Source organism: Vipera ursinii (genome assembly GCF_947247035.1).
Source record: "Vipera ursinii genome assembly, chromosome: 5".
Taxonomy (NCBI): domain Eukaryota; kingdom Metazoa; phylum Chordata; class Lepidosauria; order Squamata; family Viperidae; genus Vipera; species Vipera ursinii.
In genome coordinates, this window is record NC_139518.1 from 70260912 (window position 1) to 70280946 (window position 20035).

Genomic DNA, 20035 nt, shown 5'->3' on the forward strand with positions numbered 1-20035 from the left:
AATATCTATAGGTATTCTGACTTATTTTGCAAAATCTAATTCAGGTAGTCTATTAAATTCAAAAACTCAAATTGTGATTGATTCAGAAAAAAAACAATGAAATACAACTTGGATGTTGGCATCAAATCACTGAATTGGGTTGATTGGATTCTGAATTCTAAAACATGTTCAGAAACTTCCAAAACAATTCAGTTAGATGATTCACAGTGATTTTCTTTTTTGATTCAGAAAGTTGATTGGATTTTTTTAACTGAATGAATGACTGTAAATCAGCAAATTATAGACATCCCTATTACAGCAACTACAACAAAATTCTATATATTGCTAGACCATAAAGATAATTTGAATCATCTGAATACACGTGTCTTGTTCATTTTTTGAAAAATATATAACCTGGTTTTTTTCCTGTGTTCAAAGTGGGTTGGCATTATGCTTTTATTTTGAAGGATGAGTACGCCAGTTAATTATATCAAATGAACCATCATTTAAGAGACAATGGGAGGCAAAGCTGAAGAAAAATGGGAAGAGTTTTATGAAACAATAGTCCAAAATGTTTAAGTTGGCTCAGCCATTTTCATAGCAGTCCAGAAAACAATGCTCTGGGAGAAATGGATGTATTATATCCAGCAAAAATAGAAGCTTGAAATTAACTATTTTAGGGTTTTAGAATTTTTAATGCATCATATTATGGCATGCTTTAGTATTCACTGGCTGATGAAAGGTAGTTACTCTAGTTACTCTAAGATTCCTAACACCCATGCATATGTTTAAACATATAAAAAGGTTTTTTTTAAAAAGGCAAAGATTTCCCTATCCAGTCGTGTCTGACTCTAGGACATAGTGTTCATCTCCATTTCTTGGCCGAGGGAACTAGCATTCTCCAAAGACCCTTTCCGTGGTCATGTGGCCACCATGGCTATACGCCAAAGGCACAGGAAACACCGTTACTTCCCACCAAAGTGGTACCTATTAATCTACTCTCATTTGCAAGCTTTCAAAGTGGTAGGTGGGGAGGAGCTAGGGCAAGGAACAAGAGCTGACCGCATTGCACGGTACTTGGGTCTCAAACCCGAGCTATTAGCTTTCCAGCTGACAAGCTTGGCATCTTTAACAGCTGAACATCCTGCCCTGGTAGTTTAAACATATAGGCTCTATCAAAATATTAGTTGCATCTCATAGAATAACATCAGATTAAAGAGGTCGATCTTACAGTTTTCTCTTCTCTACAGGCTGCAAGTAATCAATACTACACAGAATGTAAAAAGTTGTATTGACAAAGAAATACACTCCCTAAGAAATAAATTTGACTCCCACTTTCCTTGTATTTAGGAATAACACATTTCTTTCACAAAGCTTTTTCTTAGTTACATGACTGGTTTTAATTTTAATCATACAGGCATTCTTTGATTTAGGAAGATTAGTTTAGCGACTGTTCAAAGTTACAATGGCACTGAAAAAAATTACTTAGGACCAGCCCTCATACTTATGACTATCACAGCATCCCCACAGTGACATGATTTATAAATCCTTAGTAAGGCCAGTGCTTTTTTTGTAAAAGAAAAAGGTGCCGGAACTCACACATGTCATACAACCCGCCTTGCCTACCCTACAAGGTTCCATCCAAAAAAGGTGCCAGAACACCGTTCTGAGTGTTCAATGAGGAAAAAAGCCCTGAGTTAAGGCCATACCTGGAATATTGCATCCAGTTTTGGTCACCACATTACAAAAAAATATGTTGAAGCTTTGGAAAAAGTGCAGAGAAGAGCAACTAAGACGATTAATGGCCTGGAGACAAAAGCATATGAAGAACGGTTGCAGGATTTGGGTTTGGCCAGTCTAGAGAAAAGAAGGACTATGGGGAATATGATAGTAGTATTCCAGTGTTTGAGATGCTGACACAAAAAAGAGGGAGTCAACTTATTTTCCAAAGCACCAGAGGCAAGAAAAGAAGTAATGGATGGAAACTAAGGAGAGAAGCAACCTGGAATTACGGAGAAACTTCCTAACAGTGAGGACAATTAACCAGTGGAACAGCTTGTCGTCAGAAGTTGTGGGTGCTTCATCACTGGAGGTTTTTAAGAAGAGACTGGACAACCATCTATCTGAAATGGTATAGGACCTCCTGCCTGAGCAGGGGGTTGGATTAGAAGACCTCCAAGTTCCCTTCCAGCTCTATTCTGATTGATTGATTGATTGATTGATTGATTGATTGATTGATTGATTGAAATTTGCACATTTGGCAACCACCATGTATTATGATGGTTGTCATATCCCAGAGTCAGGTAATTGCAATTTGCAACTTTTCCAGCCATCCGCTGGCAAGCAAAGTCAATGGAAGCTGGATTCACCTAACAATCATGTTATTCCTTTAACAAAAATGGACATAAAATTGGGTGTAACTCACTTATCAATGAAAGTCTAGCATTATCTATAATCATTTTTTTCTATAGTTTACACATTCTTATTGTTATCAGCTGCCTTTGAATAAATAGGGAGATCTAGTCCTCGACTTACAATAGTTTGTTTAGTGACCATTCAAAGTTACAATGGCACTCAAAAATGTAACTTATGACTGTTTTTCACAGTTACGACCTTTGCAGCATCCCCATGATCTTGCTATCAAAACTGAGATGCTTGGCGACTGGTTCATATTTATTTGCTGCATCCCAAGGTCATGTGATCACCTTTTGCGACCTTCTGACAAGCAAAATCAATGGAGAAGCCAGATTAACAGCTGGCAAAATGCACTTAAACAAATGTCTCACTTAACAACAGAAATTTTGGGCTCAGTTGTGGTCATAAGTTGAGGACTATCTGTATACACTCAGAAATTATAAATACATACAAAAATGCATCTGTTATAATAGTTTCCAGAGGAGATAAAACTATGTGGAGGAATCCAGGCTCTTATGATGACTTGCTTAGCACTCATAACTTCAATACACTAATAGAAAGGTAGTTCATGTCGTGATATCGGGCCACAGCTAGAAGCAATATATATTTTGTTGACAGGTATCTGATTATTATCAACCTTTATTTTTCCCCCTAGTTACAGCTCTATATTAGGGCTCAAATCCCCTTATTATGCTGAAGCTCACTGGCTGACTTGGACCAATCATCATTTCACAGTCTCATCTATCGCGCAGGCTTACCGTGATATAAATCAGGAAGCAAGAATCAAGTTCACTACATGGACGAAATGTAGGACAGAAATAACCTATAAATAAATGATTTTTTCTCTTCCATGAAAGAATCAAAGACTGGAAGCCTTACCTAAGGTGCCACTGACCAGGAACTGCTCAGGTCAACTTACATTCAAGACATCTTGCTGCCTCATGTGATAGATCAGTAAAAGAAATATACTTTGATAGCAATTTTCATTTCTATATTTATGACATCTCTCTCGGGAACTACTGCTGCTTGATTACTTCATAGATTCAAAGCCCAATAGTATATTTTGAGTAACTCTTCTTATATCTACCATGTGCACACAGATAAGCATATTTGTGCATGCTCATTCACACCCATGCACATGGGTGTATGCGTGTCAGTGCAAGTGGAAAGAGAATGTGTGAGTTCTGTCCTTTGCTGTGTGAAAAACTAATAAATGAAATCATTAAATCATGGGAAACAGAATCAGGGCGTATTGTTATACAACTGGAGCATGTTCCAAAATTTAACTTCAGGTAGGAATAAATATGCATCAATCTCAGAGGAGAATCCCCTGGTCATTCTAGCAAACAAAAGAACAATTAAGTGTCTATGGCCTGGGAATAGATGTACAGAAAGTAATTAGCACTTTTTTTTCTATCTAGACTCTAGAGCTACTCACAAATTAACAGAAGCCAATAAGTGAGATTGAAAAACAACTGCTGTGGTGTTGATTGGAGCAGATAAAGTATTTAGCCTGCAAATATATGTCTTCACATATATACATCAAGCAAAAACTAGAGAAAACAGTGACCTCAGGACAATTTCTCCTACCTGTTTCTTCCAGATATCAATCACTGTGTGTAACAGTTCCTCTTCCTGCCTTGATCCTGGAACAGTAATCAGAAAGTCTACATCATGTCCAGTCTGCTTCCCCCTGTCAATTACAAGTAAAAAAGGAAGAACAAAATCATACAGTTTCTGTGGGAATCAGGCTCTGCTTTGAGAGAGATTAGCTTTTCTTACTCCCTGCCGGTCACTCTTCCTTGTGAAACAAAAGTTTAAAGTGTTTGATGTACTGTATTTTGTCTCTAACTTGAAATGGATCAATACATGTTTGGAGTAATGGGTGATGTTGCACCTTTTGTTAATCTTACTTTTAGAAGGGTTCTGTTATGTATGCAGGCACTTGCATAGCAACAGCCACCAGGGGGCGTTGGCCTGAACAGTTTCGGCGGGAAACCTAGGGACAACCCCATTGGCTGTTAGCTCACCTGGCCAGGTATATAAGGAGGCCAGGTAGCCCTCATTCCCCAGTTCACTACCCCCTTCAATAAAGAGCGGAACTCACACACCGGCTGGCGTCTCTTCCTTGCGTCGGACCCACTACACAATAGGTTCCCCCCCCCCATTGGAGATGCAAAACTGAACTATTTGTCAATACAGGTAGTCCTCGAACTTACAACCACAACTGAGCCCAAAATTTCTGTTAAGAGAAACATTTGTTAAGTGAGTTTTGCTCCATTTTACAAGCTTTCTTGTCACAGTTGTTAAGTGAATCACTGCAGTTGTTAAGTTAGTAACCTGGTTGTTAAGTGAATCTGGCTTTCCCCGTTGACTTTGCTTGTCAGAAGATCGCAAAAGGAGATCACATGACCTTGGGACACAGCAACAGTCATAAGTATGAACCAGTTGCCAAGCATCTGAATTTTGACCACGTGATTATGGGGATGCTGCAAAGGTAGCAATAATTGAAAAACAGTCATAAGTCACATTTTTCACTGCCATCATATCTTCGAACAGTCACTAAACAAATTGTTGTAAGTCGAGGACTACCTGAACAAGATAGTAGTTTCTGATAAATCTGACTGTTTTGCAACTATCCAACATTTGGGTCTTTAGTAACCATTTTATCTATTAATAAATTGAGAAAGAAATCAATTGTCAGTAAAACAGACCTAGTTGTGGATAACTGCAATATTTCTTTCCTATGAAGACAACATTACTGAAAGTTATTGTTCCTCAACAAAGGAACAGACTGAAACATATCTTCTGTATTTAAAACATATATATGTAAAACATAAAATATAACAATATTGTACATGAAATAAATGAATTAACCAAAATGTGTACATCTATCTGTATTAATATTAAAGAGAACAATGGTAAAATATATGAAGTGCTACAGAATTCTTCAAATTGTCGAGAGAATTGGAAGTTGACTATGTATAAAGTCAATATTAACAACAGCTACAATGTTCTTTATTGAAAAAGGATCAGATCTCAGAGGACTCTTTTCCTTTTTTGACAGTGCATAAATCCTGGCTTATATTAGGCGTCAACTCAGAAGGGAATATGAAGTGCTGAGAATGAACTAGATCAGGGATGTCAAGCTGCCGGCCCATGGGCCAGATGTGTCATGCCGAAACTGCACCCACCCCATTGCTGGCAATGGAAAAAAAGTGAAGATACGTCACAACACATCATGTGACATTGCGAGTGTGACACACCTGAGCTAGATGACTTGCACAACCCAAAGTTCTAGACTCCCATTCAACCTCATTTTTTTTTTAACATGCAGAATCCAGTACAGGGTTCAAGGAACAGGTCTGGTCCTCAGTCTATAAACATTGTATTATGCACTGAGTCACACTGAGACTACATCTTCTCCAGCTTGACCAAAGGATAGGCAGAAGAAAGCCTTCTCTCTCTCTCTCTCTCTCTCTCTCTCTCTCTCTCTCTCTCTCTCTCTCTCTCTGCGTTTTTGTGTGTGTGCGCGTGCGCACACGTGTGTCTGAATTATTTCCTCAAATCCATCAAATAGGGCCAGGGGTACTCAAAAATGTATCTTGATTCTCTCAAAAACTCCCAATAATTATTGTCAAAGAGCCAAAGGAAGGGAGATGAAGCAGCAGCTCAAGCTAAGTCTTAGATGTATGCCATGGAGACTGGATATTTGGGATGAATATATTCAGGCATACTAAGTAATTTATATATATATATATATATATATATGTGTGTGTGTGTGTGTGTGTGTGTGTGTGTGTGTGTGTGTGTGTGAGTGTGTGTGTGTGTGTGTGTGTGTGTGTGTTAAGTATTTATCAAGGCTTTTTGAATGCACCTTGCTAATTAGCCGCCCTGAGTCTTCGGAGAAGGGTGGGATATAAATGGAATTAAAATAAATAAATTAACTCTTTCATTCCTGTTTTGGCCTGACTCAAGGCTTATCCACAGGATATAGTCAACTTATGACAGCTCATTATTTGTGCAAATTATTCAAATTGCTAATAAAGAATTTTGGGAGGCTGAGATGATCATTTCGAACTCTTTATGTTCTCATCAGTCAGTCATACCCTTTATCTATATATATATATATATTCATATTCAACTTTATTTTCCCATTTCTTCCACAAACAAGTCAACAAATATATTGCCATACATAAATACATACACGTAAGTTTGGGTGCTGCTCGTCCATTTCCCCTTTCACTGTATCCACCCTCCTTCTCTCTCTTCCCTCTTCTCTACTTTCTTTCTCCCATTCTCCTTTCTTTCCTACTCCCTCTCCTTCCTCTCCTCTCCTCTTTCCCTCACCGCACCTCTCCCGTTTCTCCCCACTTCTCCTCTTCTTTCCCTCCAACTTTCCTACTTCCTTCCCCCTCCTCTACTCTCTTCCCTCTCTCCTCTCCTTTCTTCCCTCCCATTCCTCTTCCAATACAATTCAGGGGTGATGTCTGAGCAGCTCCTCTCCTTGGATTTACAATGTCTATATTAGGTATGATAATATCCTTATCTCATTTTTCTTCCATCTGAATTAGTGTTAGCTGTCTTTTAAGCATATTCTCTTTTTCACCCACTCATAAAATTTTCCCCAAATTTCATAATACTCTGACTCTGTCTTATTTTTAATTATCATTGTTAATCTATTCATTTCTGCACATTCCATTATTTTCCTGATCACCTCTTCTTCTGGAGGAGCTTTCAGTGCCTTCCAGTTTTGCGCAAACACAATCCTAGCTGCAGTGGTTATATGAATAATCAAATAGGTGTTCTCTTTGCTATATTTCTCTGGTAAAATACCCAACAGGAATATTTCTGGTCTTAATTCTATATGTTGTTGTATCATCTTTTCTATCCATGATTTGATTATGTTCCAATAGGTTTTAGCTTCTGCACACGTCCACCACATAAGATAGAAAGAGCCTGGTATTTTATGGCATTTTCAACATTTCATAGATCTGTCCTTAAACATTTTAGCTAGTTTTTCTGGAGACATATGCCATCTGTAGAACATCCTGTACATATTTTCTTTATACGCTGTCACCATTGTCAGTTTATAGTTTCTTTCCCACAATTGCTACCATCTATCTAATTCAATCGTATAACCAAAATTTCTTGACCATTTTATCATTGACTCCTTAACTTGCTCCTCCTCTAATTCCCTATATAATAAGTAGCTATGCATTTTTTAAATCCATTTTTCTTCAGTTCCCGTAAGTATTTCATCTAACTCTGTTCTCCCCAAATTAAAACCATCTATTTTAGCATCTTTTTCATATCTAGATTGTATTTGCGTTCTCATGTACCAATTCATTTTTATTCCTTGTTCCTCTAATTGTTGTTTAATTGTAATTCTCAAGGCATCCTGTGATTTTCAGTCAGCTATTTATTCTGATGAAGTATATTGTCAAGGAATAATTACCTAACTCAAATAGAATATTGATTCTCAGGTTTTAGAAATGATTTTATTATGTTTCCTCATGCTTTCAGGTAAAAGTCTGGTAATACTCTCTATCAATGAAGAACAAAAATAAGAGCACTAACTCACTCCACAACTGAGAATAAAATATACAAAATAGGGTTCTAACCAGTATAAATTCACTCAACTGGATTCCAGGATGTATCACTTTAGTACCTATGGTAACCTCAGGCAATCTACACTATTTTTCTCCTAATATTTTTGTTTTGGTTTCTGCTCTCCATCCATATTATTCTCTATCTAATATTTAAGAGTGAGGCTATGATCAACTTGACCTCTAGATGGCTCTTTTAACTATAATTTCATGATTCTCCTTTCTAGATTCTGCTTAAATTGCTATATGATTAGGGTTCCATATAGATGCTGATTTTAGTCATAAAAGGACTTAAATTTCTGTGCTCAACTACATAGTTATCCATTCAAAGGTCAAAATGGCAATCAAAATAAAGGTCATTTAATTATTAAGAGTTATGGCAAATAACTGATTTAAATAAACTGGATGTCCATATCTTCTCTGGGGTAGAATAAGGAATTGAGATCTACAACCGACATATTCCCAAACAATGCAAAATGTTTTGAAGTAGCATAAAGAAATATCCTCTAAGTTTTTTTTATTCTTACTGGCCCCAAGTTTTGCATAGGATTAGAAAAAAGAGGTGGTTACCACTTAATTGTAGCATCACATTTTTTTTTCCAAATCAGATTCTCAATACATTCAGCATCCTTTATAATTACCAAGCTCAGTTGCATAAAGAAAAGCTGAGCATTAATTATTGCTCTGGCTTCACTATGAATCAGGTTATTGCATAATATTAAAAAGAAAAGAAGCCAGCATGTCTTTAAAAGGCAGTTCTTTGGGGTTTAATCCCTTTGAGAATTAAGCAGACCCCATCAAAGAAGAAAAAGATACAGTTATATTTTGCTCAGTGGCTGGAGTTCTCTGTGTGACATGTAACCAAAGAAGACATGCTGGTAACCTAGGACCAGGAAAACACACATAAATACATGAAGATAAAAACCTAACAAGTGAAAAACTTCCTCCCTGATGCTACCAAATGAGATAGATCTCCTATTTCATCCCATGTTTCCTTGGTTACCTTTTTCGGTTCTTAAAAACATCAATATGAGATTTCTATGAAAGAATACCATTCAAAATGACATCTCAAAATGATGAGATAGGAAGAAAGATGTTGATCCCTGACGTAAATCAGGCATTTAAAGGACCTTCTGCTTTGCAATTTAGCAGCTGTTTTCAATTACTGCAATCAAGTAAAAACTAGCAAGAGGTAAACATCCTTATTATGTATATAGTGTTATATGAAACACCTTGCCTATGACTTACAGCTCTATTGCATCTTCATATCATGGGCTTATTGTGACTAATAGTCATAAATTCTATGACTGTTCCATCAGGAACCCCACTGAATCCCAGCAAGGCACAAGCAAACAGATCCACATGTGATTGATTAAAGTTGGCTATTTTATTGGATTCTACCCATAATACGGAACGCTGTTACCTTCCCACCGGAGTGGTCCCTATTTTTCTACTTGCATTTTTACGTGCTTTCGAACTGCTAGGTTGGCAGAAGCTGGGACGAGTGCGCCTTTGGCGTCTAGTCATGCTGGCCACATGACCACGGAGACGTCCTCGGACAAGCGCTGGCTCTTCAGCTTTGAAACGGAGATGAGCACCGGCCCCTAGAGTCGGAAACGACTAGCACGCATGTGCGGGGGAACCTTTACCTTTACCTTTTTTACCCATAATACTGGAATCTCCCCAGACTGCTCTGAGTTGCTTTGTTCTCCTTGGGAACAAAGAGATAAAGTCCCATAGAATTCAAGTGGGATCAGTCCTACGTTTCTTGTTGCTGTGCAACAATTCAAGGCTAACTCCCCCCTTGATCCCTCTTCCTTGCCAGATTGGCAGTTTCCCAATAGCAAGACTTACTTTTGCCTATCCACATATTGGACTGTACTGTATCAGCAGTTTACCAGAGGACTTTTCTTCATACATTTTGCTCATAAATGTACCACTTTCTTTATTGGGTTTTAATCATTATCATAGAGCGAGTTGAAACCTCCTAACAAAAACATGCATTTTTATCGAAAAGATATATTTGAAAAAGACAATTGGGACGGAGTCTTCAACAAGGCAGCAATTATTTTACTTTTTTAGGCTCTGGAAATTTATCCAGATTCTACATCTGAATAAATATTCTATGCATTTTTCCAGATTCTGTTCCAATATTTGAGGGGCTGCCACAAAGATGAAGGAGTCAAACTATTTTCCAAAACACCTGAAGGCAAGATAAAAAACAATGGATGGAAACTAATTGAAGAGAGAAGCAACCAAGAACTAAGGAGAAATTTTTTAACAATGAGAACAACCAACCAGTGGAATGGCTTGCCTTCAGAAGTTGTGGGTGCCCCAACACTGGAGTCTTTCAAGGAGAGACTGGACAGCCATATGTTTGTAATGATATAGGGTTTCCTGCTGAAGCAGGGGGTTGGACTAGAAGACCTCCAAGGTCCCTTCCCTGTTATTCTATGTTCTATATGTCATCATTTTTAGTATAGATAAACATCAAATACCAATAATGATGATGCTAACTTTACACTTCAAAATCTAAATACAATTGTCAACATATGGACTACTGGGCCTCTACTCTCATAAACTGACTAGCCACCGTGCAAAATAATGACTTGAACTGCACAGAGCCTGGAATTTCTACCTTGCTAAGGGCCCCATTCATGCTAAAGATTTGTAGGAACCTCCCAAGTGTTGTCTGAAGAGGTGAAAGAAGTTTATAAGATGAGAAACCAGCAGAAAACCTAGATGCAAAAGTCTCTCAAATATACAACATGAAACAGATCATTGCTCAATGAATTCCTGCCTTACACTTAGTGGGAATTTGGCAAAGGGTTTCTTGTTGGGAGAGTCCCTGCTCTCCTATGATATTAAAGAAAGTTGAAAAAAACTCAAAAACTATTTTCATAGCATGTGATAATTTGTCAAAGCTTGCAAATTATTCAGAAATGTTCACATCTCTTACATAATGGGGACATCTTCTTCTATTTCTGTGCTTGCTTCCAGGTAAAATACTAAATGTACAGTATGTAATCCTTCCTCCTTTGTGAAGAGAAGGGAAAACAAAAACACATGTGCATAAAGAAATAAATGCTTGCATTAACCAGAGATGTGAAGAAAAAAACAACGTAAATTGAAAGTAAACCTTGCAGTATTTCAGAGTATATTCATCAGACAAGTTCTAGCTTTTACTTTGTCACTTAATTCCTGGTGATAAATGGAAGAAATTAGATTCACATATTCAAGTCCTAATCAGACCTTTTATAAATTAAACAATGTTATAGCAGATTAAGTACTGTGATTTTAATGTTCACAAGTATCCCCATTATTTACCATCAATAGTTTATATTCCCAAAATGGTGAACTGCTGAAACCTTAGACCTAGTAAACCTTCAATACAGCATTAGAATATCTCAAAAATACAGTAATGATAGGTTTCAGTTGGAATATGATATACAGGTTGGGTATGCTAGGCCTATTTCAAAGACTGTACATTAAAGGTATCTGTATTTCAGATACTATTTATAAATTACAAGATATCCCATGTATTACAATGTCATGAGATCAATGATCAGAAGACAGTCCTTGCAAAAGCTGAAATATGAGAAAAGTACTTTATATCCTATTTGATTACTCTCAGAATGTACTATATGCTTCTGTGAAAACAGATCTATACTAAAATGCACAAGGTTATACATTACTGCTGAAGCTAACTGGATTATTTATGTCATACTTTATATGAGGATTTATATTTAGCCTCTAATCCTATGTACACACTAATCTGGAAATAGCTCTATTTAGAGACATCAGGGCGAGGTTTTATTGAAGGGGGCAATGACAAAAGTAACATCCTGTCACCATGATGCAGGCTTTACCTCCTTTGTGCATGCAGTGCAATACCATTTGTTATTTTGATGTACGTGCCATAGCCCACAGACCCCTCTATTCCATTGAAATTAAGAGATGCCTACAGACTGGAGATGCTGTAAAAGTTAAAATCTAGCTTATTGCAATAGATTTAATTGATGGTTATGACTTATACCTATTAAATAAGCTCTTCTGCCAGAAATAAGTAATTGTTCTTTCTATGCAGTGAATCACTTAATACTACAGAGAGCAAAGGCATTTCTTGCTTATTCAATCTTATTATTTTTTTTATTTCCTTACTTTAATTCTATTTACAATACAAAGTTTGTATTCTGAAAGCAGAATACACATAACCTTATTTAATTAAATTACTGAGAAACCTATAACTGGGTAGCATTATATTTCTAGTGTGCATAATAGATGCAAACCAGGAGACATAAAAATCATAATATTGCAATATTGATGTAGGTGTTTGGCCAATATTTCCAGCAGAGAAGTTTTTAAACATATTTGCTACTATAGAGAAATATTCAAAATCTTTCCTGTTTTCCAACTAGCCACTAGCTGTCTGGCTGCGACCAACAGACCTCTAGCAATTCTTTATGATCTGAAGTTTGATTTGGATTATCAAAAAGAGAGAGAAAGAGAGACCAATGATTAATATAATCATCTGAGTTGTGATCTGTCCTCTTTTATTTTTTTAAATAGTCAAAAACAAACAATTTTCCAAGGATTATGTTATGTTATTTATTCCTTTATATTTTATACAACATTTTGGACATGTACGGGAATTTCTCATTTCCTTGGCACTGGATACAATTTATAAAATATCTTTTCCACTAATTTTGATAGTTTTCTATGCCAATTTGATATCCACAAAAACTATTTTTCTTTTAAATTGTTTTCATCCCATTCATTCATTCATTCATTCATTCATTCATTCATTCATTCGACTTCTCTACCACCCTGGTAGAGGTGGTAGAGGTGACCCTGGCTAGCTTATAAATGCAAAAAGCAAATAAACATTAAAACAACAAATAACAACAACAATAAACAACTGTGGCAAAAGAAAGCAAAGATAGTACCCATGGTAATAGGTTCCTTGAATGCAGCCCCAAAACAACTGGAGCACCACTTGAACACCAACAACACTGACAAAAAAATTTTTAATGGTATTATTAAGAGTGAAAATTTGGCAGCCATGTGTTTCTCTGTTTTTGTTTTGCCATAAGAGTAAGGGGGGAGGTATTGCATTGGAATGGGTTAGTTAGAGAAATGAAACCTCTCCAGTTCTATGGAAGTTTACTGAGAGCCAGCAGCCTGGAAGACTTTCAAGGGCATTCTAGTAGGTGTGAAGAAGATAGCAGACGGTTTCTATAAAAACCAAGAACGTGTTTACATGAGATGATCAGACAACTGGGGTGTTTGGCTGGGAAAGTCATTGTTATATGCTATGATCTGATGCCTTGGGATTCTAGAATTACTTTTACTTCGCCTTTACTAGGCCATGTATTCAATAAACAGTATTTATTATTATTATTATTATTAATTTAATTTGTATACCGCCCTTCTCCCGAAGGACTCAGGGCGGTGAACAGGGCAATACATAATAAAAACAAGATACAAAAATTTTTTTAAAAAGTAAGTTTTTCAGTAATGAAAATAATTCTGGACTTTTATTTGGATATTCTAACTGGAGGTTGACAGGTATATTTTTGCATTCTCTCTTTAACTAAGGTTGACATCATAATAAGAATAAATATAATATCAGGTTGCAAATAACCAGGAGCATTTGTTGAGTTCAAAGCACAGAAGGGTTTATTATTGTTAGTTACCTGTGTACCTGTCAACTAAAAGTCAAAGTCAAATAAGGGTCCATGGAATTCATGGGGGGCTGGACATTTGTGGCAACACAAGGACTCCAAACTGATGACATGCTTAACTCTCCAACTCAGCCTGCTTTTCTCCTACATAATATTTGAAATCCCAACCTTCCTCCTTTTATACTTTTATAAAGAACCTATGAATTCAGTCTTGCTTTTTTCATTCCTTCAAAGAAAAAGAATGTTCAGAAAAAGGAAGAGAAAGCTGATCTGCATCTGCCATAGCTGTGGTCTATCTCTATCCCTCCTCAAAGTAAAGCAAGAAATAATTTTTGGAATGCTATTCTTCAGTTATGGATAATTTATGCAAGGAAATGTCTGTAGTAGTGGGCCTTATTCACAATGACAAGATGGAAGCTTATCGCAAGGAGGTTGAGGGGTTGGTGAACTGGTATAAGGAAAACAGCCTAGTTTTAAATGCCAGAAAAACCAAAGAGATCATTGTCAATTTCAGAAAAGGCAGGCACAGCCACACTTCTCTGTGCATAAATGATTCACCTGTGGAGATGGTTACCAGCATCAAATTCCTGGGTGTGCAGCTAACGAGCAGGCTGGCTTGGTCGCTCAACAGTGAGAAAATGGTGAAGTGGGCACAGCAGCACCTGCATTTTCTGCATCGCATGAGAAAAGCATATCTTCCTTCCCCTGTCCTGACCACTTTCTACAGGGGAACAATCGAAAGCATCCTGTCATACAGCATCACAGTGTGGTTTGGAAGCATCACTGCTTCAGACAGGAAGGTGGTGCAGAGAGTGATGAGGATGGCTGAAAACATCATTGGCAGTTCCCTCCCTCCATCCAGGACATAGCACAGAAACTGAAAAAGTGACTTCAACTGGTCCTTGCACTACGATTTTCTCAGCTTTCTCATGGTCATGTTATCAAAATTCAGGCATTTGGTAACCAGCATGTAATTATGACCATTGCAGTGTCCTGGAGTCATGTGGTCACCATTTGTGATCTTTCTGGCTGGCTTTTGACAAGGAAAGTCTATCGGGGAAGTTGGATTTGCTTAATAACCACATGACCCGCTTAACAAATGCAGTGATTCAGTTAAGAATTCAGACCAAAAAAAATAATAAAATCAGGTGTAATTCACCTAACAACTATCTTGCTTAGCAACAGAAATTCTGGTCCCCAATTGTGGTTGTAAGTCGAGGATTAACTGTAACAGCAATGTATCTTCCAGCAGAAGACATGTTCTTATTCCAAGTCAAGCCATGTGCAAATCAGCTGTCTCTGAATCCTTAAAAAAGGTAAACAAAGAAATCCAGTTTTTACTACCTGCAAAACAGAATACAATTTCCACCCTCATACTTTTACAGTTGGAAGATACACGTTGGCTGAACGGTAAAAGTTGCTGAATTAAAACTATCTGTCCGTGTGATATTGTAGCAGAAAAAGAACAAGAGAGGGGGAAAACAAGCATTCTTTTGCCACTCTTTTCCAATTTTGACTTGTACTGCACATTTTCTGTTTATTAAAGCAAAAAGAAACAAAAAAATGTTGCCAGATAGAATCCAAGGCTCAGGAACATATAAGCACTGTATCAAGTTCACCTGTGTGTTTGCTACATGATCCTTATTTTTTCATCTGCCAGCTGGGGACAACAATGCATGATTGATGACAATGCTAGAGGCAAGATTTCATTGTATAATTCCTCATGATGTATAGTCAGAAGGTACAGAAAACCGTGAGCATATGGGATGACAAAACAGAGCAATGACAAGGCATTGCAAAGGCTGTGTCTAAAATACTTCATTATATACTCTCAAAACTGCATTCCTTTCCTAAAAAACAATAATCTGTGCAGTAACTTGGGATTCTTGCCAAAGATATCTAATTCCCAAGTTGCTTTTATGTTTCCAGAGAATGGAACTATATGAAGCTGACGTCTGAGTAGTATGTATTACTGTAGCTGAAGGACTATCTGTTTATGTGATTTCTGAAACAAACAAGTGATAGTTGATTAAAGAAATGTTCAGGAAAAAAACATTCCTGCACATAGATTGTGCATTATTAAATTTATTTCATCTTCCCTGACTTTCTTAGTTCAACATCACATACCCATCTGCCTTAGTCTTCCATTCAAAATGCCCAACAATCCTTGCAAGCCAAGGTAGGCCAACAGTATAGAAAAGATATATTCAATTGTGGAATATATTCAATATTCGATTATTGTGAATATCAGGCTGCAAGCTGACATTCACAGCCCACCAATCAATCTGCCTTACAGATATAGACATAGAATCAACATCTTCTTGAGTATGCTGTTTGCCTCATAGGCACAGAAAGATTATAGCTACAGAATGTTTTTTTGGCATAAAAAATGGATGGGGAATCCATTTGTCATTTATTTTAATTAAAGTCAAATTGTTCAAAGACTCAATAGCTCTTTCATGGTATTCCTGGCCATCATTTACAGACTTTCTGAGTAACATAGGTTTTATTTTTTCTTCCTAGTGCTTTCTCACAATTGTGGGGTTTGCTTTTTTTCTGGATCAAACAAATGTTCCAATAGTAATTGATTGACCAGGTTGTCACCCAAGCTTCCCATTGTGGTCTGAGACAGAATGACTGGCCCAAAGTCACCCAGCCAGCTTTCATGCTAAGATGAAACTAGAACTCACAATCTCCTAATTCAGGGGTGTCAAACTGCCAACCTGCAGGCCAAATGCATCATCCGGAAGCCCACCCCACTGGCGGCAATGGCAAAACCATCCTGATACGTCACATGATGTCGCAAGTTTGACATATTTGTGGACCTAATTTCTAACCAATAGACCACACTGGCTCTTTAATATGCAAACATAGTAATGACCTTAAATCTAAGACCTTATGCTAAGCCAGTTAATATTGCCATTAGTCTGATGTTCTAACTAAATTGTGTTTAGTTTGTTTAGATCATCTTTCTCCAGCTCAGACCAAATAACATTCTGTTGCTAAAATGGAACTACAATTCCTATCATCTCCTGCCAGCAAAGTCCATGGTCATGCTACGTGGCAGATCTTCTCCAGAATGCTACCTGTTTAATTCTCTCATCTTATTACATTTAGCTAACTTTTTGTCTTCACAAAACCTCTGATTTTTTTTAAAAAAAGGAAATGATCCAATGACCCTAGCTCTAAATATATGGGATTTTCCTCCCATTAAGATTAATATTGCCAAATGGTAGAAATCTAGATATTAGCTACTATTTAATGTATATTTATTTTTATTTTCTACTGAAATTAAGATATTAATTTAATTTCTGATCCATTTGTTAAAATTATCTCATTTCAGTCTTATCTCTGTTAAGCTTTGCAAACTGTTCTTATCTACTATTTTTGAATAACTGTCATTCATAATGTTTTATTACATAACTATTATAGAGCAGCTTTGAAACTTTAAGCTCCCAGTTCACATTTCTCATCATTTTTCAGTATTGTTCATTATTACAATATTTTGTACCATAACATTCTGCTATGTGACTTTTGATAAGGAACTCTAATTTTCTCGCTAACACAGTAAACATCCACATGATTATAGATAATAATAAAGACTTTGGAAAATCTGACACTGGACATATACTTTATCAGGTTTGGTCAGCTTAATATTATGTGCTTAAAAATATTTCTTTAGCTAGAATTTGTTTGGTGGTTTTTTTCTTTGTTTTTGCAATGACACAATATTTTATTCATTTCTTAGATGTCAAGGTTGGTTGATTCCAAGAAGGCTTTGAGCAGCTTACAAATGTGCGATAATATAAAAAAGAAATGCCCAGACAGATTAACTAATAAAAAAAAAGTAAAGGTAAAGGTTCCCCCACACATGCGTGCTAGTCGTTTCCAACTCTAGGGGCCGGTGCTCATCTCCGTTTCAAAGCCGAAGAGCCAGCGCTTGTCCGAGGACATCTCCGTGGTCATGTCTTCTCAAGCACCCTAACCCCAGGCCTAGAAAATGAGTCAGGCCTCAAAAGAGAATATTTGAAAGTGAGAGCCATATGCACCACCCTTTTGAATAAAAAAAGTAAACTTGTATAAAAGGTTTGCCTTTTATAGTCTTATAGGTATAATATTTTTTAGGTACCACTGACTTTCACCAACTTCACTGACTCTTGCACACTGCAGACTGAGGAAGAATCCATCAAACTAAGAGTTGTGTTATCACGGTACTGGAACAAGAGTGAAAAACAATGTTACTATTTCACTTAGGGTTCCAAAACAGAATTATCAACTTGTTAATGTTACAGAGTATCTTCATAATCTAAATTAGGGGGTCTCTAACCCTGTTAAGAATTGGGCTACACAGCTGGAGGTGAGCGGTGGGCGAATGAGCGAAACTTAAACCATCTCCCCCGGTGCAGTCCATGGAAAAATTGTCTTCCATGAAACCAATCCTTGGTGCCAAAAAAAAAAAAAGGAGACCGCTGATCTAAATAACCCAAAGTACAGATAGCCGAGCACTCTTCTCAACCTGAACAAAATACCACTGTAATCCTGTGGTTCATTCCCAGAGGCTATATCCCATGTCCCTGTGGTGGCAAACCTATGGCATGCATGCCACAGATGGCACGCAGAGCCCTCTCTGTGGACACACGCACCGTCGCCTCAGTCCTAGGCCTTCAGCTGGGTTTTATAAAACCTTTTCACTTTAGGCCTTCACCGCTGTGTGCAAAAAAAAAAAGGTTCAATCAATCAAACAATTTCAACTTCTCGTGGGGAAAGAAAGATATCACAAAGTTGGAATTGATTGAACTTTTTAGTGCCACTCAGTCTGCCGTTACCACCGCAGCCACGCCCACCCAATGGGCCAGGCCCACCCAATTGGCCACACCTACCCAATGGGTCACGCCCACCCAATGGTCATGCCCACCTGGCACCGATGATACATAAGTGGGTTTTGGGTTGCAGTTTGGGCACTCGGTCTCTAAAAGGTTTCCCATCACTGCCATATTCCAACTGCCAAGGGCAGAAAGAGAGGGCTATCCTTGGATGAATTTGGAAATCATCCCCCAGCCTCATGGAAATTTCTCAGGTCAGTGTCTTTTCCAACACTAAGTACCGAAGTCAAGAAGGATAAAAGCAGGGGGATTCAAAGTAAATCATAGAGAACCCACTTATTTCTGGGGCCCAGATGGGGGATAAGCTGACTCTGGAGTTCATCCTCTTCCACTGATTTATCAAATTAATGCATTTCTGCATTTTATCTTACAGCCAGTTTTATAGTGGGCAAGCTGAAAATGTGTTAGAGGTTGTGAGATCTATACATACGTCATATATATTCCTCTGTATTTTCCCCACTTACTTACTATCTTTGGGCTATGAGCAGGCAAGTGTCACACTGAAGTAATGTCTCCTTGACTTAGTCAATGGATGCTGGTAATACCATTCAGCTTTTCATGGAGGACAGCAGGAGATACACTTTGGCACTATCTGTATATCTTACACAGCTTAACATCCCAAATCAGAGAAGGGTTTTTATCTTAGCCCAATATAATGCTCTTTCTTTAGCACTTCTGGTTGAAAGATAAAAAAAAACAACCCATACTCATTAGGAGTATGTCCTTTTGACTCAGGACAAGTAGAAACTATCAAACATGTTCCTCTGTATGCCAGTTTTATCCAGAACCTCCAGCTATTCAAATTACCCCATGCCTAACTAGCAAAATAGGATACAACAATCATCAGTATAAGCATTTTCTACTTTCTGACACCAACCTTGAATATAACACACAAGGTTGCCAGGTTTTGCATGGTGGCATTCAAAATTCAGCAAAGAGCATTTGAATCTACCTGAATATAAATAGCCAGAAATAGCTTGGGCTCAGCATAAACTATTGGATTTTGAATGTACATGCCATACCAGCTCTTGTAGTCTGTTTTTCTCAGGTTTGACAGGGGTGTGTAAGAGAAATGTATAATTCTTAAGTCCCTTTTGGATGATTTCATTGTTTTATTTCCAAATATACATGTAAATGTGTATGTGTGCGCATGCACATATCCAGTGGCGTAGCGTGGGTTGTCAGCACCCGGGGCAATTTGCGCCCCCTAACCCGGTGACGTCATGGCACCGCCGAAAAGACGCGCCCCGCAGCGGCGTAGACTTTCCAAGAAGAGTCGCGCACATGCGGGATGCTTCCGGGTCCCTCTCGAGGGCGGCTGGGCGGGGCTCCGACCTGCAAGAGCCGCTGCATTCAAGCTCGCACGTGACCCCGCTAAATAAAGCCACGCATGCGCACGAAGGTAGGCCAGCCGGCCGGTGGGTCTGTCTTCGCTCGGCCAAGCCTGCCGGGGCGCCTGCGGGGC

At 37.8% G+C, this 20035-nt stretch overlaps 1 protein-coding gene across 1 annotated transcript in view; it reads right to left on the minus strand.

Moving 5' to 3' along the window:
- Nucleotides 1-20035, minus strand: part of DNTT (DNA nucleotidylexotransferase) — a gene marked incomplete at both ends in the record, with an annotated part of 218238 nt that overhangs the window by 70265 nt on the left and 127938 nt on the right. Inside the window, one exon of the mRNA XM_083364897.1 lies at nt 3985-4087. Coding sequence (XP_083221023.1) covers nt 3985-4087 — 103 coding nt within the window. The remainder of the gene's footprint in view (nt 1-3984; nt 4088-20035) is intronic.